The following is a 19,170-nucleotide window of genomic DNA, read 5'->3' as shown; positions in this document are numbered from 1 at the left end:
CCTAAATCTAATTCATGGTACTGCCATCTACTAATTGCAAGTTACTGCACCCCGTATCAATACACAAGCTGGGCCAGCAGGAGCAGGGGGTGCAGCAGCAAAGCAGATTTTGTTTCTACAACTTCTTTATTCTTCAGTTACTAGCCCAGAGTTTCGAAAGCCTTAGGTGTAAAATTGGCTGAATTCATTCCTAAACCCTATCAAAAAGCAAGGCATACACAACAGCGAGCGCAAAACGCTGCTTCTTCCCGTGAAGTTTTACCCGTCCTGGTAACTGTTGCTCCATCTTTGAATGACAATGCAAATTGTTATTAAAAAATGGTTATTAATGGACACACCACATGACAGACCAACCAGCAATTCAATCATGTAGTAACGCTCATAAGAGTTGTGCGTCTGCAGCTGGTGTTTTTAATCATGTGAACCTGTTAAATACCTCCTCATGCCCCTTTTTCCACCTGTCTCAGGTGTTGCAAAATGATGCACAACTATATAAGCTGATATTTTTAGGAGAGAAAGTATCAGCATGCCTTCTTCACATTATGAAGATTTCCAATACCACTGCAATTCTTTTCCTCACATCTTCTATTAAGTTACCTTGACAATACGGGAGACCCGCATTTGAAGAAGTATTAGATTTAGCCTTTGTTAGCTCAATAGAATTATCCTTGGTTTGCAGACTTTCAGTGTAATCCCAGCTGTCAGCTTCAATCTTTAAAAAGACAGGGACATGGTTTTTTTTAAAAATCACTTCAATGCATTCACGTCTTACAAGTATATACCTTGACTTTTAATAGTCAAAATTTAGGGATCAATAGTCAGAGCACTCCCTCCCACCCCATGCTCTTATTATCAATTATATATCCTAACTACAATCGCTTCCCAACTTTTAACAACCGCAGCAGTTCGCTACGAATTGTTCTGGCAGAACGATGCAAGTTTAGCATTCATTTTGCCTACTTGATGATCAGGAGTCTGGTGACTCTGGTGACTCTTCCTCAAGCATTTCTCTCATCAGTGCAGTATTTGGCTTGAAAGCCTATGGAATGCAACTAGTGCTTTTTTATTGTTATTTCTCTACTGTATTTTGCAAATAAAAACTGAAGTTAAAAGGCGTCAAGTGTACAAGCCATTTAATTTAAACCTAGTCTTCATTCTTGAGTTTGAACACCTGACACTGCTTATGCTTTACAAGAGTTTTTCCTGCACGATATGCACTTCAGAAGTATTTTGAAAGATACCATAATCTCATTTAGAACATTTTCAAGTTTTATTTGCAACTATTGCAATTACAAAGAATATAACAATGTAAATTTGCATTTAAAGTGACAACCCTTTCTAATAAACAAGGTCACAAATTAGTGTGCACCTATTCTGGCTTTGGGCAATTTTCATAGGATGGAACTTTTCCTGCATAACAATTTGTCACGTTTTACAGACTGCATTTTCATAGTTCAATACATAGGAACAGAAATACACCTGTTCCTACTTGCAGAACACTCATATGTATTTCTGAAAATTAACTTTTAATTAATCACTTCCATTTGTTTTATTGAGAGGAAGAAAAGGAAGAATCCATCCATGGCTTTTGTCAAGTCATACAATACACTAACAGCCCTGACTCACTCCTCCCTGAATTTATTCTCTATTTAGGGTTGGTTGTTTTGTTTTGGGTTTTTTTGTTTGTTTTTTTTTAAAAAAACAGGTGTAGGGATAGAATCACTGTCCTGTTTACAGCCCTGCAGGAGACTGAGGTTAAAAAAAAACAAAAAACAAAACAACTCAGAGAGAGGCACACTATTACAAATGCAAACAGCTATCAAATTGTCCAGTTTATTGATGGGAATTCAAAATTGATACAAAACATGCCCTCTTTGCATGTTGTATTTTGCCCTTAAAATGTTTCCGACACTGTCAGGTAGATTCAGAGTTAAGAATATACTTCGGCTTTCAGCATGTACCTTTTATAAAGGTATTACACGAAAGCCACCAAATTACCTAACACATGATCCCAAAATTGCTTTCAGACATTTTGTTTATCAAAAGACTCAGATCTTCTACTGATCTGATGAAATAAAGGCTTAAAAATGTTTTAAGCCATTAATAAGTATCCTATGGCAGAGTCAAGAAAGTTCATGATTTCCATTATAATCTTGGGCATAAAAAGGCAACAGTCCTAAAAAAGCAGCCCTCCAGAATATATGGAATGTGGCAATGGGTATGATGCCAATTTATAATGATCAAGTTAAGTAAAACAGATTTTTAAAGCTATGAATGATGTGAGCAGTATCACAGCAAAATATTTAATGAATACCACAGAACCAATCAAGTTTGAAAGTTGAGCAGATGTTGTTTCAATCAACAGATATTTGTAATGTCAAATATACCAAAAATTTTTCTAAAATAAATTCCTAATGCAGAAAAATCGATTTAAAGTTTCCTCCTAGCTAGTAGTACCTTTTATTTAAATTGGACCCTAAACTGATCAGACAATACATAGCCCACACTTTCGGACATTTATAATAAAAAAAGCTTTTATTTTCAATTGAAACAAATGCACCATCCTGCACTTGAAGGCTATAATGAGCCATAAGCATATCCCAAGGTGTATCAATGGCAACAGATTTGTTTCACCTCCACTGAGAAGTTACATAATGCACTCTTAATTGGTAAAGAAAAATTAAACTCAGCCTTCTCAAAGCTTCTGTACTGTGTTGCTTGGTTATTGTACAGTTCCACAGTCAGACCAAGAGTTTGCAGTGTGTGCAGATATTGTAGTCAATCAATAGTATTGTTTAATCATCATCTTCCTCCTCTTCCTCTTCCTCCTCAAAACTGTCTTCAAAGCCCTCACTGTCTTCCTGGTCCTCATCACCTTCTATTGCTGTATCCCATTGTGGATGATTTTCTGGCACTGGTTTTGCTTCATGAACTTCCAGCTGTAATTCGATAAAGAAAAAGAAAGAAAAGATGGGGAAAAAAGGGTTACAGACAACACACACATCAATTTGGGAAAACAAAGCAAAACAAAAACAAACAAACAAAAAACCCACAAATGACACACCACACAAAACTGACAAAAAAAAAAACACCACTGAAAAAACTCCAAACACTCACTCCCCCCCCAACCAACAACTGCTTCCAGAAATAAGGCATGCCAGATTTTTCGCATTAACTGGATGTATCTAGGACTAAGGACACAGAAATAGCATGGCAGACCTCAAGGTATAAAGCCAGAGCCAACCATACTGCAGGAATTGAATAAATGTGAGAAAATGTGTATTAAAATACGCAGACACTGGAAAGCATCAAACTTTACTCTCATTTAATCCATCATAAAATTGCCACTACTGGCATCAGGCAGAAACCACTTCTAAGTCCCTCCTTGCCACTGTTTTAAAATTAGGACAGCTCAGATTCTTAAAGATAACACAACTTTTGGGGTTTTAATAGCCATACGAAGTAGCTTTCATTATAAATACATAACACAATTAAACATCACCTTCAATGGTTTAATCTGGTCCAATCCCATATATGAATCCGATCTTAAATAAACTGTGTACTGATAGTTTCCAGGCTTGCCTGGTGCTGGGAACTTCAGCTCTACCTAAAAAAACAGAATTCATGCCATAAGTTCTCACTGAGAACTTTCAAGTGACACATTAGAACAAGTACCTGCGTACTCTAATGAGCAATAAATACTACTACAGAATAATACTTTTTTTTCTTTGAAAGTTTTAGTGTCTTACAAGTGACACTTCTTTGAAAATCTCTACATAATAAAATACCCACAGAAAAGAGACAGAATACCCAAGCACAATACCTTCCATGAAAGCTGAATAATCGAGTCACATTTTTTTCTGAATTAGACCAAGTAGCTCTACATTAAGTACACAATTTCACCCTGTTGTATGCTTCCTAAATCTCGAAAATCCAAAACAGGTTAAAATATTTAGTCTGCTGAAAGTATTAGCTTAACCCTACTGTTACTTGAAATTGAACATAAAATCTAGTTTGAAAGAACAAAATACATCAAATATCCATTTTTCAGAAAAGCAAAGAACACAGCTGAAGGTTACAGTCTCAGAAAGGTTCACATGAGCCAAGGCTAATTAATTTGTCACAGCCTCTGCTTTACAGAAAAAGAACACTTAGTATTTCTCACACATTTGAATAACTTTAAGAATGATCATTGTGTATGAATACTGGTTTTCATCAGCTTTTGATATCGGGGAAAAAAATGTATTCTGCAAAGAAACTTTAAAGTCATCTTAAATTATTTTTTCCTTTCTCCATTATCAATTTTCACAGTTAAAAGGCTCTTCTCTACTTTTATCAGGAGAGCAAAATTTGTTTTCCATCTTAAGAGATAAGTACGAAAAAATTAAAATCTAAATGTATTTGCATACCATAAGACACTTCAGTACAGTTTTGTAATACCCCAGAAGAAAATTCTTCAAGTACTTTACCTCTTCTTTATCTTTTAGTGTACAAACGTGATATGGCATACATATTAGCATCTGCTCCTTCCGATCTGCAATATATAGCCACCACCATTCTTGTTTTTCCTTTCATAAAAGAAAAAAAAACCCAACAGGATTATTGAAGTCAAATAAAATGATGCCCCTACACTTTATAACAGGTAATTATGATTCACTGGTCCTTATAATACAGATAGAAAGGTGGTTTGTTGTTTGTTTTTTTGTTTGTTTGTTTGTTTTGCTAAACTCTTGGATATGTATGAATAAAATATATAGTATATACTGCACACTGAAAGCAAACAGGTTATCACAAGTAACTGTTGGTGTCCAGAGGCTTCATTCTGTATATTCAGCCTAAGCTACCATGCGAGACATGGAACCGTTCTGAAGAATTGCGTCCACTGAGGATTAATGAGCAACTTCATGCAATATAATACCACCTTAGGTCCATCAACAGAAATCCAGCCTGGATAAGAAGGTCAGCATATAAAGCAAGGCATACTAAAAGACAGGTAAAGTATTCTTCCCAGTAAACAATCTTTTTCAGGGAAGTATGCTTTGCCCCACTTCTTCTCTGCCTCTCCAAAAAGTGGGAATATGCTGAAAGTCGGAATTTGGACATACCGAGATTCCACTTCAAGGAAGCACAACCGCAGGCAATACTGATATTTGTAAAGGATACCCAACAACTTCTGCCTATCACACGCAGCTTTCAAAATAGCTACAGGTCTCAAAGGCCTTGCCACTGCAGGCACTAAAGCAGAGTTCCTAAACTAAATGAAATTAAATGAGCGCAGTCCTTCATAAAAAGACAGCAACACTGCTCAAATATAATAGTTTATCCCTCAATTGGAGTCAGATTTTTAAGACTGTGGTGCAGTTCAGCGCATAGACACAACCATTCTCAAATGGGAAAGACAATAGCTCTTCAACATTAACTGCTCTTCGTTTAACCACTACTCCTTTTTGGTTAACCCTCTGACACACATTTTGGGCAAAATCCACTTTGTTAGAAGCTGAAACCTTTCCATTGCAAAGAAGCTAGTTTAGTATTGCAAAACAAGTTTCTGTTACTTCACCTCCTTAAGTCTTTTTTAAAAAAGTGAGAATAGTGGGCGGGGAGGGGGGGAAAATCTATTATTTTAGTAGATAGGTAATAGTCATAACAGCATAATCTCACCCTTAGGGAAAAAAGGGGAAACCCCCATACCTTTTAGACAACCCAAATGTTAGGCTGCTAAACTGCGTTGCAAAACGATTTTTACCCTGATGGTCTAGTAACTGATCAGGTTTGTAACAGACTGGAGCCCTAAAGAGTGCATTTATCACAGTTACAAGTCAAGCTCCAGACCAAGAGGCCAATTTTTCTATATTTACACCAACAACAATCAGGTAGTTGCTTCAGTGCCACATGAAAGTGGTTGTTTTGTTTTGTTTCATTTTTAATCTAACAGTATTAGAAGGACTGAATGAAAGGATACGGTGGACTTTAACACCACCACTGAGCCCCTTCCAGATCCCACAGGTGGGAAGCAAATGCTGTTAATATGTAAAATTTGAAGAATTTTTGTCTCTACTGGAAGAGTAAAAAGTTCAGTAGTTTTGGTGTGTTGTGTGTTGCTTTTTTAACGCTTCAGAAGCCAATATTTGGTGATCTGAAATTTAAATAATGTAGGCTGAAGAATTACAAAAGCTAAATTAACGCCTTTGTCTTTTGAAGTGACTAATTGTTATGCCAGTAATAATTATCACCATCTTGCTGAAATATTCAACTAGCAAACTATGGATTTACAACGGCAAGACACTCTCACCAGCAACCAAAACACTCTGATTAACACTGTTGAGTCCCAGAGCAGAGGAATGTAAAATTAACTCAGTATGTTAATGCCCATTTTACAATGTATAAAAGTAAAAGCAACTGCATCACAGTAAAGCAACAGCATTCCTTCACATATTTAGAACAACAGGCACTGAGAACAGGATAAAAACCTATCCACATACTATTTAAGACCGGAATTTGTAGAATTATAAGAAGTCCTTTTTACAACTATTCCAAGTGATTGTCTTTATGAAAAACGGTCCCATGTGATTACAAGGCATAAGTTATCTGTAAGTTTCAACAATAAATATATTGTCAATCTGCTTCACAGCTGTATCAAAGAATCTTATGCAGTTGAAGTGTTTATTTCCTAGCCGAGGGGCCTCTAAGAATAGAAGGATAAACAGTATAAATAGTACGATGAACAAGACCTACAGAAGCTAGATCCATTACAGAAAGGGTCACTTGCCATTTCGGACCTATAAGGACTCTGGCCATAGAAAAAAGGATATGCATTTGTATGAAGACATTATTTTTGATGTTACCAAAACACTGTGCTGACTTACTATACATTGTGTATGTTTCCATCACTCTCAATGGCAAGGAATTTTTTTTTTTTTTTTTTTTTTTTAGAACAAAGATCAAAACTGTCTACTGGATTTTCACAAAAACTGGTAAAAATAACAGCCAAGGGGAGAAAGAAATACCAGAACAAGTGACATTCATTCATCTAATTCTCAAAGGAATCTATAGAGTAAACTCTTTGAAAGTAAAGCTCCTGACCCCAAAGGGGCACTGCTTTTTTACAGAAAGGACAACTGTGCAGGAGTGTCATTTTCCTCTCTCTTATTGGGTGGAATTTAAAGTTTATGCCTGTGAGAATCTGGCAAGCTAACAGGCAAGCGGGCAAAATGCCCTTTAACAGATGGGTGCAAGGTTTGGCATGCCAGGGAACCAGTATGTTCACGAAATTGGAACACCAGGGCCAGTTTCTACCTAAAAATGTCAAAACTACAATCTGTGCAGTTTCTGGATCCATGGATGCAGGAGCAGAAGATAATTATTTAGGAACCTGCATAGATTAAAGATGCATCTCTGGCAGAGTAATCAACTGCCCAAAAACTTAGATTAAACAGTGTGAAGGCTACTTCCCGAGAACAAGTATATTGGGCTCAGCTACACTCAAACATCCGTAAATTCTGGAAATACACAGATTCACACAACTATGGCATTTCATCCTTAACTCTGCATCTCTGAACTGGCCATGACCACAATACACGTAATACTCTACATCACAGATTAAAAAAAAAAAAACACCCCCAGAAAGTAAGATGGATTTTGTTCTTCACACGTTGCAAATCAGCTCTATCTGAACATGCTCCAACTGCAGCTAGAGCACTAAGTACAGCTACATTCAACTTTCAGGGAATCAGTGAAGAGAGGCTGGGAAATTTACAGCTGCAGTACCATGAGACGATTCGTGTACATCTTTCAAGTTCAAGCATTCAGTTCAGCCCTAGATTTTTTTTTTAGTGTAGTACTGTATTTAGGTTTTATCATAAAACCCATCAGCAGCTTGGTTACACACAGCTGAAGCTTAAGCAGCATAAGCAAAGTCTCCGAAGGAATCCTCAGTGCAGTAAAAAAGAAATACGCATAGTTAGCGGCCCTGTGGCACCGGGCACAGCACATACTCACTGTTTGAGCTCAGACTGATGACCAAAGCCAGCTGCCTTCGCAGCAAGGAGGTATTAAGACTCTGCTGTGTATTTGACATGATCTAAGGCAGCCAGAAGAGCAGAATGCCAGTACACCTTTTTCTGTTATGCTGGTGTACTGCTGGAAGCTGTACTGAGAGATGGGAGAGTACCTAACAGTTTCAGGAAAATATAGCATTAAGATCAGCCATTACAAAGCTACATGTCATGAGGCCACACAACTCTCAGCTATGGCCTTCAGGAAAACGGTTTCTTTTGTTTATTTGTGTATCTTGTCTGGCTACTTAGCAACAGGTCTTGCTTCCCACACTTTTCCTTCTAATGATGGCAGAACTAGGTAAAAACAGCAGGAAGAGCATGATCACAAGCATGGGGACAAAAGAGTATGTTTGGCACACGCAACGAGCTGTACAGGGTATAGACATAAAGAGCCTTGGGGACTGAAAAGAGGGAGCAAATTACACCGCGTCTTCCTTTTTTCTCATGTTTTCCTGTTCTTCCCTATCTCAGTTGTCTCCTTTAAAGCACAAGAAGAAGCATAAGCCTTGCATCCCGCCTCCCTGTTATTGGAGACAGCGCGATGAGAGAGAAGAGACCCTAGATGAGTTCCCTAGACAGCAGGGAAGCAAAGGAAACCTTCTGAACCACTGGCCTGGAAAGAAAGTGTAGCCAAACACTCCTTCCTCCTGGTTCCAATCTGGTCACCTCCCAAAGACGTAACTTACTTGCTCAGAACACAAAACCTACGCTTTGAAAAATCCCATCTTTTTCAAGGTTTCATTGCTGTGATGGGTTTTCAGACACCCATTGAGTGGTTAGCTGCTTGTGTAAGTAACAACTGATATATCTAAACGTACTTTCCACACCAAAGGCTGAAGCGTCTCTACAGCAGCCTATCTATTATACTGAGTCACCACTTTCAAATACATCCCTTTCTCCGATACCCATCCACACCTGATCTTGTGTTTTTGAGCTCTGTAGGAAAGATTGTTCCATAGTTGGCTTCTGCCACTTCCAGACAACACTGTGATAGATAGAAGGAGACAGCTTTGCCAACTCTCTCCATCTTCCACAGCTGCACGCTGTGTTGCCACCACACTGTTGCGTTGATACTTGAAGTCAAGCAGCAAGCCAAAACAATCTGCTGATCCAAATGACCCCCAAACTCTCCTGTCAGGAGGGGTCAGGACCTCCCCCGCTCACAGGCGCTTGCAGTTAGATAAAGAGCAAGTAATACTCTACCCTTAACTATATTAGAGCCACTGCTGTGCTTTCACATTTCATAGCAAAAAAGAGAGAAGGACTATAAATTAGATCCCTATATATATCTGAAAGGTTTCATTTTGAATCCATCTATATGTAGCAGATCAGCAGAAAAAAAACTTCAGCATCATTGCCATCAAAATGAAACCTTAAATTCTGTACAAGTTTGCAAGTCTCTGGGAACTGGACAGAAAGAATAACACTTTAGAAATTTTTAGGAAAGTATCTGCAGCAGTTTAAGAGGATTTTATAAATTAAGACCTTCTAAAATTAAGATTAGCAATTTTTTCAAGTATTAGACTTTTAAAAAAACCCAGTATTTACAGTAAAATTATAAAAAGAGCAACTAATTGGTATTAATTCTCATGTTTCACAACTGTAATGTTTTCTATTACTGACCTCAGGAAAAAAAAGACTGTAAACAGGATGTGTTATCTTTGACTTCGTTTCAAGAAGGGCTCGTTCCTTTCTTTGTATGCTTTGCTGTAATTCTTGCCACTCCTGTCAGAGACAAATTTAAAGAGTTACTGTGCACTAGCCACCTTTTGCATTAAAGAGAGAAAGAAATTTTAGCCCATGGAAATTATACATACGACAAGCTCTTGTGCTACACTACAAATTATGAAAGAGAAAGGCATGTAGAGATTATAGTTATACAGTATGATTAAAAGCAAAAGAATCAAGCAACAGTAAAACTAAAGAGACCATTCATGTAAATATTAAAAAAAAAAACAACAAAAAAAACCCCAAAACACAGATCTGCAGGGATTGCACACATTCTTCAAAACTCGCTTCTACAGCGCTGCCTATAAACACTCACTACCTGAGCTGTAAGAGGCCTGATTACAAGCTTTATGATTCTTTTCCCATCTTCCCAGCTTATTCTCAACCCTGTATGGGACTTCCAGCTGTCAGCCTCAAGTCTTCCACTGTAAGACCTGTGGCACAGAAATCATCTACCACCACAATGCCTCATTCTCAACTGCAATTTCAAACGACTAACTTAGAAATTAAGTTACTGGAGTTTAGTAAGCACATGCACAAGTTCGTTCAACTACTGCATGCTTAGAGTATGCATTATGCAGTATGCAACAGCCACTCCACGTAAAGAACAAAGTTCAAAGGAGAACTTTTTTTATCTCACAAAATCTGCAGCAGCTAGTAATCAAATTAAGCTGAAACATTACCATCTTTCCCTGAAGATAAGCTATTTTTCTCATGTCATTTTTAAGTTTTCTCTCTATGCTCACACAGACCCTTCACTGCTCTCTCTGAAACAGACTTGCAACAACAAAGCTCTTATGCTGGAACGAGGTCTGAAAACCTCTGGAGAACTGGTATTACTCCTTCATCCTAGTGTTGCCTAGCCTGAGGGGATGCTAGAGGATTAAAGTGCATTTTCTCTTAACCCCAGAGGCAACATTACCCTTCAAGAAAAAGTAAGGCTTACAGCTTCATCATCTTTGTTTTGCTTCTCATCTTGTTCTCTGTCAGAGTCTCTGTCACTTCCATCATCTTTTTCACTTTGAGAGTCCCTGTTTGTTTCTTCTTCTTCAGATTCACTTCCTTTATCAGAGATCTCCTCTTCTTCTTCCTTCACAACCACTTCCTAATGGGAAAGAAAAAAAAAAAACAACAAACTCTAACTTAGCTTATCTGCATTACTGTAGTACACAGCATTCACAGAACCTGTCTTAAGGTCATAGCCCTTATTTCCTATTTTGATCTACAGTCTTCTTGTGTCACGGAGTACGTCTACAGTGAAGATTAATCCTTTTCACCTCATATGCTAAGAGGAGAAGGGAAGCAATTTTCCTTCTCCACATGGTACCCGCAACACAAATAGGAGAAAACAGTATTTGATTCTGGGGCTGCCTTTCAAAAAGTCGTAAGAAAATTGGAGCAAATATAAGAAAATACCTACAATATAGCCCATGAGGTGGAGAAAACATCATGCAGTGGGAGCATAAAGGTATAAAGCTACTTAATTTACCAGAAGAAAGTCTCGTTTCATTTTTTTTCCTTTAAAGGAAAAGTAGAAGGTACAGAACAATTCACCCCCCCAGAAGGTAGCATAACAAGAACTAATAAGAAGGGACTACAAAGCCAGACTTCTGAAGTAGTTGGGCACAACTTTCAGCAGGCCTAGAAACTGGAAACATTATTGCAGTGGTTCCCTGATAATTTTACCAGTAATTTTTAAATGTAAAGAAAAAAGTGCTATTTTAGGAGATAAACTTTACAAAAGCATAGAATGAAATGTAACAGACAGATACAAAAACCCCATCAGATTAGGAGTGACACACTGAACAAAATACTAAAATATCAATGAATCTATGAGCTACCCCATTAGCTTGTTTTTGCTTCTGCTGTTTTGGTGGCTGCAACGAAGATGGCACAGGTTTCTTTTTCAATGGCTTCTTTTTCTTTGATTTTGAAGCTTTCTTCGCTCCTTTATTCTTTTGCTGCCATCCTTTGCTCTTAACTTTGTTGACATCTCCTTGCTGTAGGAAAGCAGTATTTAAAATATTTATTCTGCTCGTTAAATTTCAGACATTCACTGTAAGCATTTTAAGCTGAGAACCAAAGTTAGAAAGCATAACTCAAGAGACACTTCAGTAGGTATTTCTGGAAAAAAAAAAACGCTTGAGAAGTGCACAATTAGCAACTCGAGATCCGAAAGAAAGTTCTCTTTAGCTAGCAAGAGCAACATTCATTCTTCACTTACCCCATCTTCTGTTGGTTGCTCCTCCGCTGCACATATAGACTGTTCCTTTTCAAACACTTCCTGGTTAGAGAAAGATGTGAAAACTATTAATGCCTCTCTGTACCAAAAGAGCAAGTTATTATTTTATATTTGAACTTAAACTAAATCACCTTAATCAGGTCTGAAGGTTTTACTTGCTACGGCAAACTCTTATCAGTGACAAACACAACAAGGGATTAACAGATCAAAATTAAACACTATTTCAAACATTTGGTCTAGGATTTTTTCATCACTAGCACTATAAAAAAATTTAGTAACAACATGTCATCTTGTTCCAACGAATCTACTTGTTTTATAAAGCATAGAAATCCTGTATCACAAAAGCAAGCAGTAGTAAAATGCAAATTCTGCTCCGGTTGCCAGAGCATTAAAAACTTCAACAGCTGCACTGCTACTCTGGGACACAGGACAACAAATCAAACCAGAAATATGAAACGTTAAGACAAAACACAATGCTAGTATTGTGTAGACTAGAACATCTCTATGCAAATGGAATTTTTTCATGCATTTCTTTCTTCAAGACATACTATATGCCATTTAAAAAAAAATCCGTCATAAGGAGCTGTCTTATATAAAGATGGCAAATATGAGATACCACCCCAAAAAAGCACCATATAAAAGGCTAGCTCTAGTTTTTAGGTCATGTATCTCAATGCCAGACTGCCTAGTGGAGTTCAAATAGAAAATATCTTAAATGAGTTTTCTATATGCTGTCAGACATTTTAATTAATTTCTAAGTACAGTTCAATAGGCTCACAATTTTTAGTTTCCTTCATTTTTTAAGATCCAACATAGTGATACAGTGCTTTTACTTTCTACCTACTGCATCCTCAGTTATTGACATGATGCATTCTGAAACTCCATAGCATGAACACATGTCACTTGTATGTACAGACTGCTTTCTGCTGAACTGGCTCCAATGGCTAGGCTGATCCCCAGCTGTAATATTCATGTTTGTATGCCTTACCTTAGAGGCAGTAAGGCATAACTCAGACTTTCTGTTTACTTAGACAATTATCTGAATAGTACAGATGCAAAAATTGACACTGTAGGCTTTGTTAAGTAAAAGTTTGCTTAGTTTCTGAGCATTAAATTTTTTTTTTCAACGACAGTCATTACTGCATTTTAAGCTAAAAAATAAGCACAAGTCAGAAGTTTAACTACTAGGGTGTAGTATTATTTTGGTTATGCCACATTGCTACCCATTCAGCAGTCCACTTTCTTCACGTGGCACTGGTGTACCTCCTTTATATTATGTATATTCTGCATTCTGCTGGACTGAGTGTCTTTCATAAAAGTGTCTAAAACACCCAAGATATTTGTAACATTATGAGCCCACATAAAGTGAAATCAGACACTGTCCTAAGGACTTGAGTGAATATTCTAGTTCAAGAACTAAGTTTCTCAATGTCTCTTTTCCTGTTATTTACAAACCTCAGGGCAGTATCACTTGCCATATTCTTTTACCGTTCCCTAGACAACTGCAACGGGTCAGACTGAACTTTGGTTTGATTCCAGGAAAACTTTCTCATTCAGAAACAAAAACATAAGGGAGGATTAAGAGCACAAGTTCTCAATTTCAAATCTTAATTTTACAGTTATATTTACAAAACACTATGTTAGCTTGCAAAGAAGAAATGCCTGTTTATTAGCCTATACTTGCAGTTATTAAGTATTCTTAATACTTACTGCCATGGTCTGTCTTGTAAGTGTGACCAGAACAGTGACAAGAGAACCTACTGTAATATTGTTGCTGTCTTCATCATCCAAAACTAGTGTAAAAAGAAAAGCAACACATCTATTAAACTTCTTTAAAGCCTTTTTTCCCCATTAAACATTGTTTCTGCTGTGTCTAAATATAAGCATACAAATTCCAGAATTTTTAACAAAAAATAATTTCAAAATATTATTAGTCTCTTACAACCTCAAACGTACTATCAGGACGAGGGCTGGTAATTCAGCAAACTATAAAACAGCTACATTGAGTTTGAAATTTTAATTGCATGAAAGTTAGAAAATTCAAAGTTATAGCTGCTGTGGGAACCGTAACTCTGTAATATTGTGCATTATATATTAAAGCATAAAACTTCAGAAACATGAAATACCACACATGACCAAAGGGACCCTGTTACATTTGTTCTGGGAATCATAACTTTGATTTTCCTGACTTTCATATGATTAACAACTCAATTTCAATGCCACATTAACAATCATGCATTTAATTCTTTTTTTAAGTAGAAGGCAAAGGAAAATAAAAGAACAGCAATGATTATTTTAACTAAAACATCAAACATAAAACCCACAGGAAGGCCACTGAGGAGTTTGTATCTCCGATCTCTGAACTGGACAATGTCCCAGGTTGGGGAGGAACAGAGTTACATCCCAGTGTAGAAATGTTATTTATTTCCGCTCCCGCCCCCTGCGAAAGCAGTTTTACTATTCACTACTTTTACATATATTTTTTTATATAATGGTAATACTGAGCTGAACAGAAAAGCATATGCATTGTTTAATTCTCCATACCACACCCGAGTACAATTGTGCGACAAATGATGACTACAGGCAGAAAAGGGTTGCTTGCCAAAATATGGGAAGATACTCCAAGACTGAATTTTAAGCAGATTAACAGGACTGTGTACAATCCTGTGCTACAACAAGATAAAGTCTTTTGTTTTTGAAAAACACACATAAACAACATTTAGAAATACCACGATTAACAGACGTTTGCTTCCTTAACAGGTATTTCCATTAACACTTGCTTCTCACAGAGGACTATGCATAAGCCAAATTACAAATTAGGCTACCCAAACAAAACATATCACATTTTGAATTCGATCATTGCAACCACAGTAACAATATACATTAGAAACAAGTATTAGAACAACCTGTCAAATATCTCACAGTTACTAGCACTGATCTTCTACAAAGGAAAGGAGACCGCAGACCCAATTCACTTTCCACTGAACGGCTGTCTAACAGGAACTGCTTAACAATATACCTAATCTTCAGAGAGGAAGAGCATTATACATTCATTGAAACAGTGCACACAAAAGGTAGCTAAGCCTAGCATGGACAAATTCTGCCAGATATAAAAACCATACAAGGATTATCACAAAGGAACCTATGAATATTTAGTCATCAGGGTCTCCAACTCAAAAATCTCACAAAGGACTCTCCATGCTGGAGTAAGCTGAGCATAAATTCTGGAATAAGCACAACTTTTTAAGATAGCTAATAAAAATGGTGTTTCAACCAGAATTCCACTTGCTCATGAAAAATTAAATCAACAGATGAAATATCATAAGCTCCTGTAGGAGAAACTACTGCTGGCTTGGGAATCTGTGAAATGTTTCAACGTACTTTATCTCCTCAGACTATAAATCTCATGTACAAGAGGCCGCCACTCAAAAAAGTCTGTCATTTCCAGGCCACATAAATAACAGTGAGTTGTGTTTCAGCGTCCTCCGAAAGCTTACTGCCAACAGACTATCAAAACGTCAGAAGAGAGACATATACAGAAGAAAAGGACCTCCCACTCACCCTGTGGTTTTATATCCATAGTGACATACGGAAAGCTGCCAAGGACAGCCATAACTTCATCATACTTCTTATCTTCTAGGAAGTGCAGTAAATTGCGACGATCAGAACCTTTCAAACTCACCAAATCCTGAATACTTTTGATTTTGTACTGAATTTTAAAAAAAAAAAAAAAAAAGGAGAAATGAAGTCATATGGTAGCAGAGAACACAAGTCCACAAATAAACTCTTGATAATACATCACCTGTGTCCCCACATTACTAATACATACACACCGTTTTATTTGTTCTTATAAAAAAACCCCATACTTTAGGAACCTCGCAAGCATATGTTTTGAGAAACAATAAAACAAAGAGGTTGCATTCAAACCTACGAAATAGCACTGCTTTGAACATTGGTGTGTACCTTCGTATGTCACCCCTTAGAAACTGGATACATTTCTTATAAAACTATTACTTCAGCCAGCTTTTTCAGAAAGCTAGGCCAAGAAATCTTACTAATCAGGTTCTTTATTTAGATAGAGTACTTCAGTGCTTTGAGATTTATACAAGCAGCAACAACTAAGTACAAGGGTTTTTTTGGTTTTGGTTTTGTTGGTTTGGGTTGGGTTTTTTGGGGGTTTTTTTTGTTTGGGTTTTTTTTTTTGTTTTTTTTTTTTAAGATTTGCAGAGCAGAGCAAAAAGGATAAAACAAACAGAGACTTGTCTGAACTCTTGACTACCTCACCATTATAAATGTATGTGTTTTATTAAAAACAACTTCATGCATCCAGGTAGACTGATCATACCTCCAATCTAGGGCACTGTGTTTTTGAAGAGCTCAATGCATGGGAATCCTGTACAAACAAGTTTAATAAATTGGTCTTTTCCCTCTTTCAGGGGAATGACAGGTGGGATGATGAGATAGCCAAATCCTTGATTTTTGTACTCAGTTACACTGCACACATCAAAAAATACAACTAAAATTGCGCACTTTTTTGTATGCTCCCTGCAGTTTAGGGCTGAATTAAGAAAAGTGTTTGATGATACCTATAGGAGAATGATTCTTTTACTTCACTGAAAGGAAAAGACTACTTGACTATCTGATGAACAAGCATCTTCAAAGGTGATTAAAAAAATACAGTACTTAAAGAATTCTTTATCTTCACAATAACACAGAAGCATTTAAACACCACCTAAGGCTGTAGTTAAAGCTAAACAAAACTTCCATTAGATAAAAAGAATATTTTCAAGAGTGATCCAAATTAACCATTGGAATAAGACTATCAAAAAAGTCAACAGCTTCTCCTAGAAGATAACTGCTTGTTTCTAACCAGGCATTCCTAGAAGATATACTACAGTCAAACAAACAAGCAGGTTTGAATACTGAGACAGCCAGTGAAACAGAGTGAAGAAACAGATGCCGGTATTCAGACAATTCTTTTTTGTCCTTGAACTCTGCAAATACACTCACTTATCCAACTACAACTACATAGCAAGAGCTTTATAAAGCATCCTCTTTATACATAAAGGATCACAAAACTTGAAATACTTCCTACAGTAACTGATAATTTTTTTCCTTTTATGAACTCCTCTGTGCTACCTTCCAAATAGATTTTCTATCAAACTAGATTAAGAATGATGTAAAGCCAAACAAGCAAAAAAAAGTCCCAGTAGGCTATTCCAGCCACATTTTGGAAAAATATTAAATAGGAGATAGTACTCTGTAACAACAAAGGAACTCTGTTTCTTCTGTGAGGTCAACGTAGACTGATCATTTACACTCTTTTACACTTATCAGATCTCTGATCTTAATTCCCACCTCCTAACTGAGATGGACTTTAAAGAAACAAAAAGCACACAGATCATCTAGGAAGTATTGTACTGAATTCCTGAAAAATAAATATATTTTTTTCTCTTAGTTAATTCATGACCTTGCTTCCTTATAGGCAAATAGCTAGAAGAAGTAACAGAAAGTGTTTTAAGAAGTTACCAGGTATCATTTGTAGTTTTATACCTTTTTATGATTGGAGACTCGCCTAAGATTGTCCTCTTCAATGTGAGGCAGCTGTAAAAGGGGAGACTTGAACTGTTGAAGTCCCTGGACAGTCATCTGGGAAAGCTTCATGCAATTTTCCAAAGATCCCAAAGATGGAGCACGGAACTCCCTTTCTTGGGGGGAATGAAACAGACAACGTAATTTTTAATTTTTTTTCTTCTTACACTTTTACAATGTATACTTGTATTTATAGACTACAGAAAACCTTGTTTTCGGTCAACCAAGCAAAAGAAAGAGGCATCTTAAAATGTTCAGCATAATTAACCAGGCAGCCTTTTTACTCTCACTGCAGTCACACAGCTCAGCAGACATTTTCTTCCCTCTATTTAGGCTATCACAGCTGAACCCTAAGAAAGGGAAAGACTTCAATCTAACATTGTCTCAGGGAACAGCAGCACAATGTATGCAATTCTTACAGACAAAAACTCCACCACTTCAGTTTAAAAAAAAAAAAAAAGCTGCATCAAAAGCAACTTGTTTTAAACTTGTATATTTTATATATTTATGTGTGTGTAACATGTTTAGCTCTACTTTGTAAGCGTATCATTAAATATAGCTTATCATGAAACAATCTTTTACAACACATTATTTATACAATTTTCATCTTGAGATATGAACATAAAGGTAGCAGCCTATTACATGCAAGGAAAAACTGTAGGTATAACTGAAGCTAAGCAGAGCATATTATATTATGTTAAAAGGCAGTAACAATAGCTGTGAAAATATTAAAGGCATGGCTTTCATAAGTACACATAAAGGTTAAAAGGGGTGTCTGAGCAAACATCTATTTGACTTTTCTTTTAGAAATTACCTATAATTCCTTTACTATTTTAAAGCACAAAAAGGTATACACTCTACATAATTAAAATGATTATAAAATAGACAAGGAGAAAGTCTTAACCAGAACAAAGCAAAAGAAAAAAACCAACCATTTAACACTTTTCATCATGTCTGCAAAGAAATGAAAAAGCAAAGCAGACAGATTTCCACATATTGCTATTTAACTTTGTTAGACAACCGTCCATTCATAAATAAGACTTCTCAAAACCCTGTTTAGAAAACTCATTTCAGAATTCCCCCACAGCTCAAGAGCTGCTACAAGTCTGGAATTGGCAATGTTCAGGTCGCTCTATATATACTTTACCATGAAACAGAAAAATAAGTTAGATCCTCTTCACAGAGCCAAGAGGAATTTAAGGTACTTAAATCTTTTTCTCAACTCGTATGTGGCATATGAAAGAACTAAAGGTAATTTTAAACCTGTATTACAGAAAGCACCTGTAATTTATGATGCCTGTCATTTTATTTAAGAATCTGTGTATGTATTTTCCTGTACTTTAAAACCTTTTCTGAGAAACAATCAGCCTTTGATAACCTTGACTGTTACAGGTATGTTCTGCATATAAAAATAAGTATGGATACAAATCTCTGTGTCTGTACATACACAAATATATAAGTATACAAATATGTGTGTTTGGTATGGACATATTTGGCTGGTACATTTGGGACACTACAACAGGGGCATAGAGACATCTTTCAATAGATTGA

At 36.6% G+C, this 19,170-nt stretch overlaps 1 protein-coding gene across 1 annotated transcript in view; it reads right to left on the bottom strand.

Annotated features, from left to right (window-relative positions):
- Positions 1 to 1,246: 1,246 nt before the first annotated feature.
- The window catches only part of SEC63 (SEC63 protein translocation regulator), a 63,670-nt gene continuing 45,746 nt past the window's right edge, over positions 1,247 to 19,170 (bottom strand). The window contains exons 12-21 of the mRNA XM_087776439.1: positions 17,581 to 17,735; positions 15,589 to 15,736; positions 13,738 to 13,820; positions 12,010 to 12,069; positions 11,627 to 11,785; positions 10,732 to 10,890; positions 9,681 to 9,782; positions 4,470 to 4,568; positions 3,503 to 3,607; positions 1,247 to 2,939 (exon numbers count right to left, since the gene is read on the bottom strand). Of these exons, the coding sequence (XP_087632565.1) occupies positions 2,796 to 2,939; positions 3,503 to 3,607; positions 4,470 to 4,568; positions 9,681 to 9,782; positions 10,732 to 10,890; positions 11,627 to 11,785; positions 12,010 to 12,069; positions 13,738 to 13,820; positions 15,589 to 15,736; positions 17,581 to 17,735 (1,214 nt within the window). The 3' untranslated portion in view covers positions 1,247 to 2,795. The remainder of the gene's footprint in view (positions 2,940 to 3,502; positions 3,608 to 4,469; positions 4,569 to 9,680; positions 9,783 to 10,731; positions 10,891 to 11,626; positions 11,786 to 12,009; positions 12,070 to 13,737; positions 13,821 to 15,588; positions 15,737 to 17,580; positions 17,736 to 19,170) is intronic.

The sequence above is a fragment of the Nipponia nippon genome, unplaced genomic scaffold (assembly GCF_047370975.1).
Source record: "Nipponia nippon isolate SJK-2023a ecotype South Korea unplaced genomic scaffold, ASM4737097v1 scaffold_4, whole genome shotgun sequence".
NCBI lineage: Eukaryota > Metazoa > Chordata > Aves > Pelecaniformes > Threskiornithidae > Nipponia > Nipponia nippon.
Note: the sequence above shows the minus strand (reverse complement) of the source record. Positions and strands in the feature narration are given on the sequence as shown.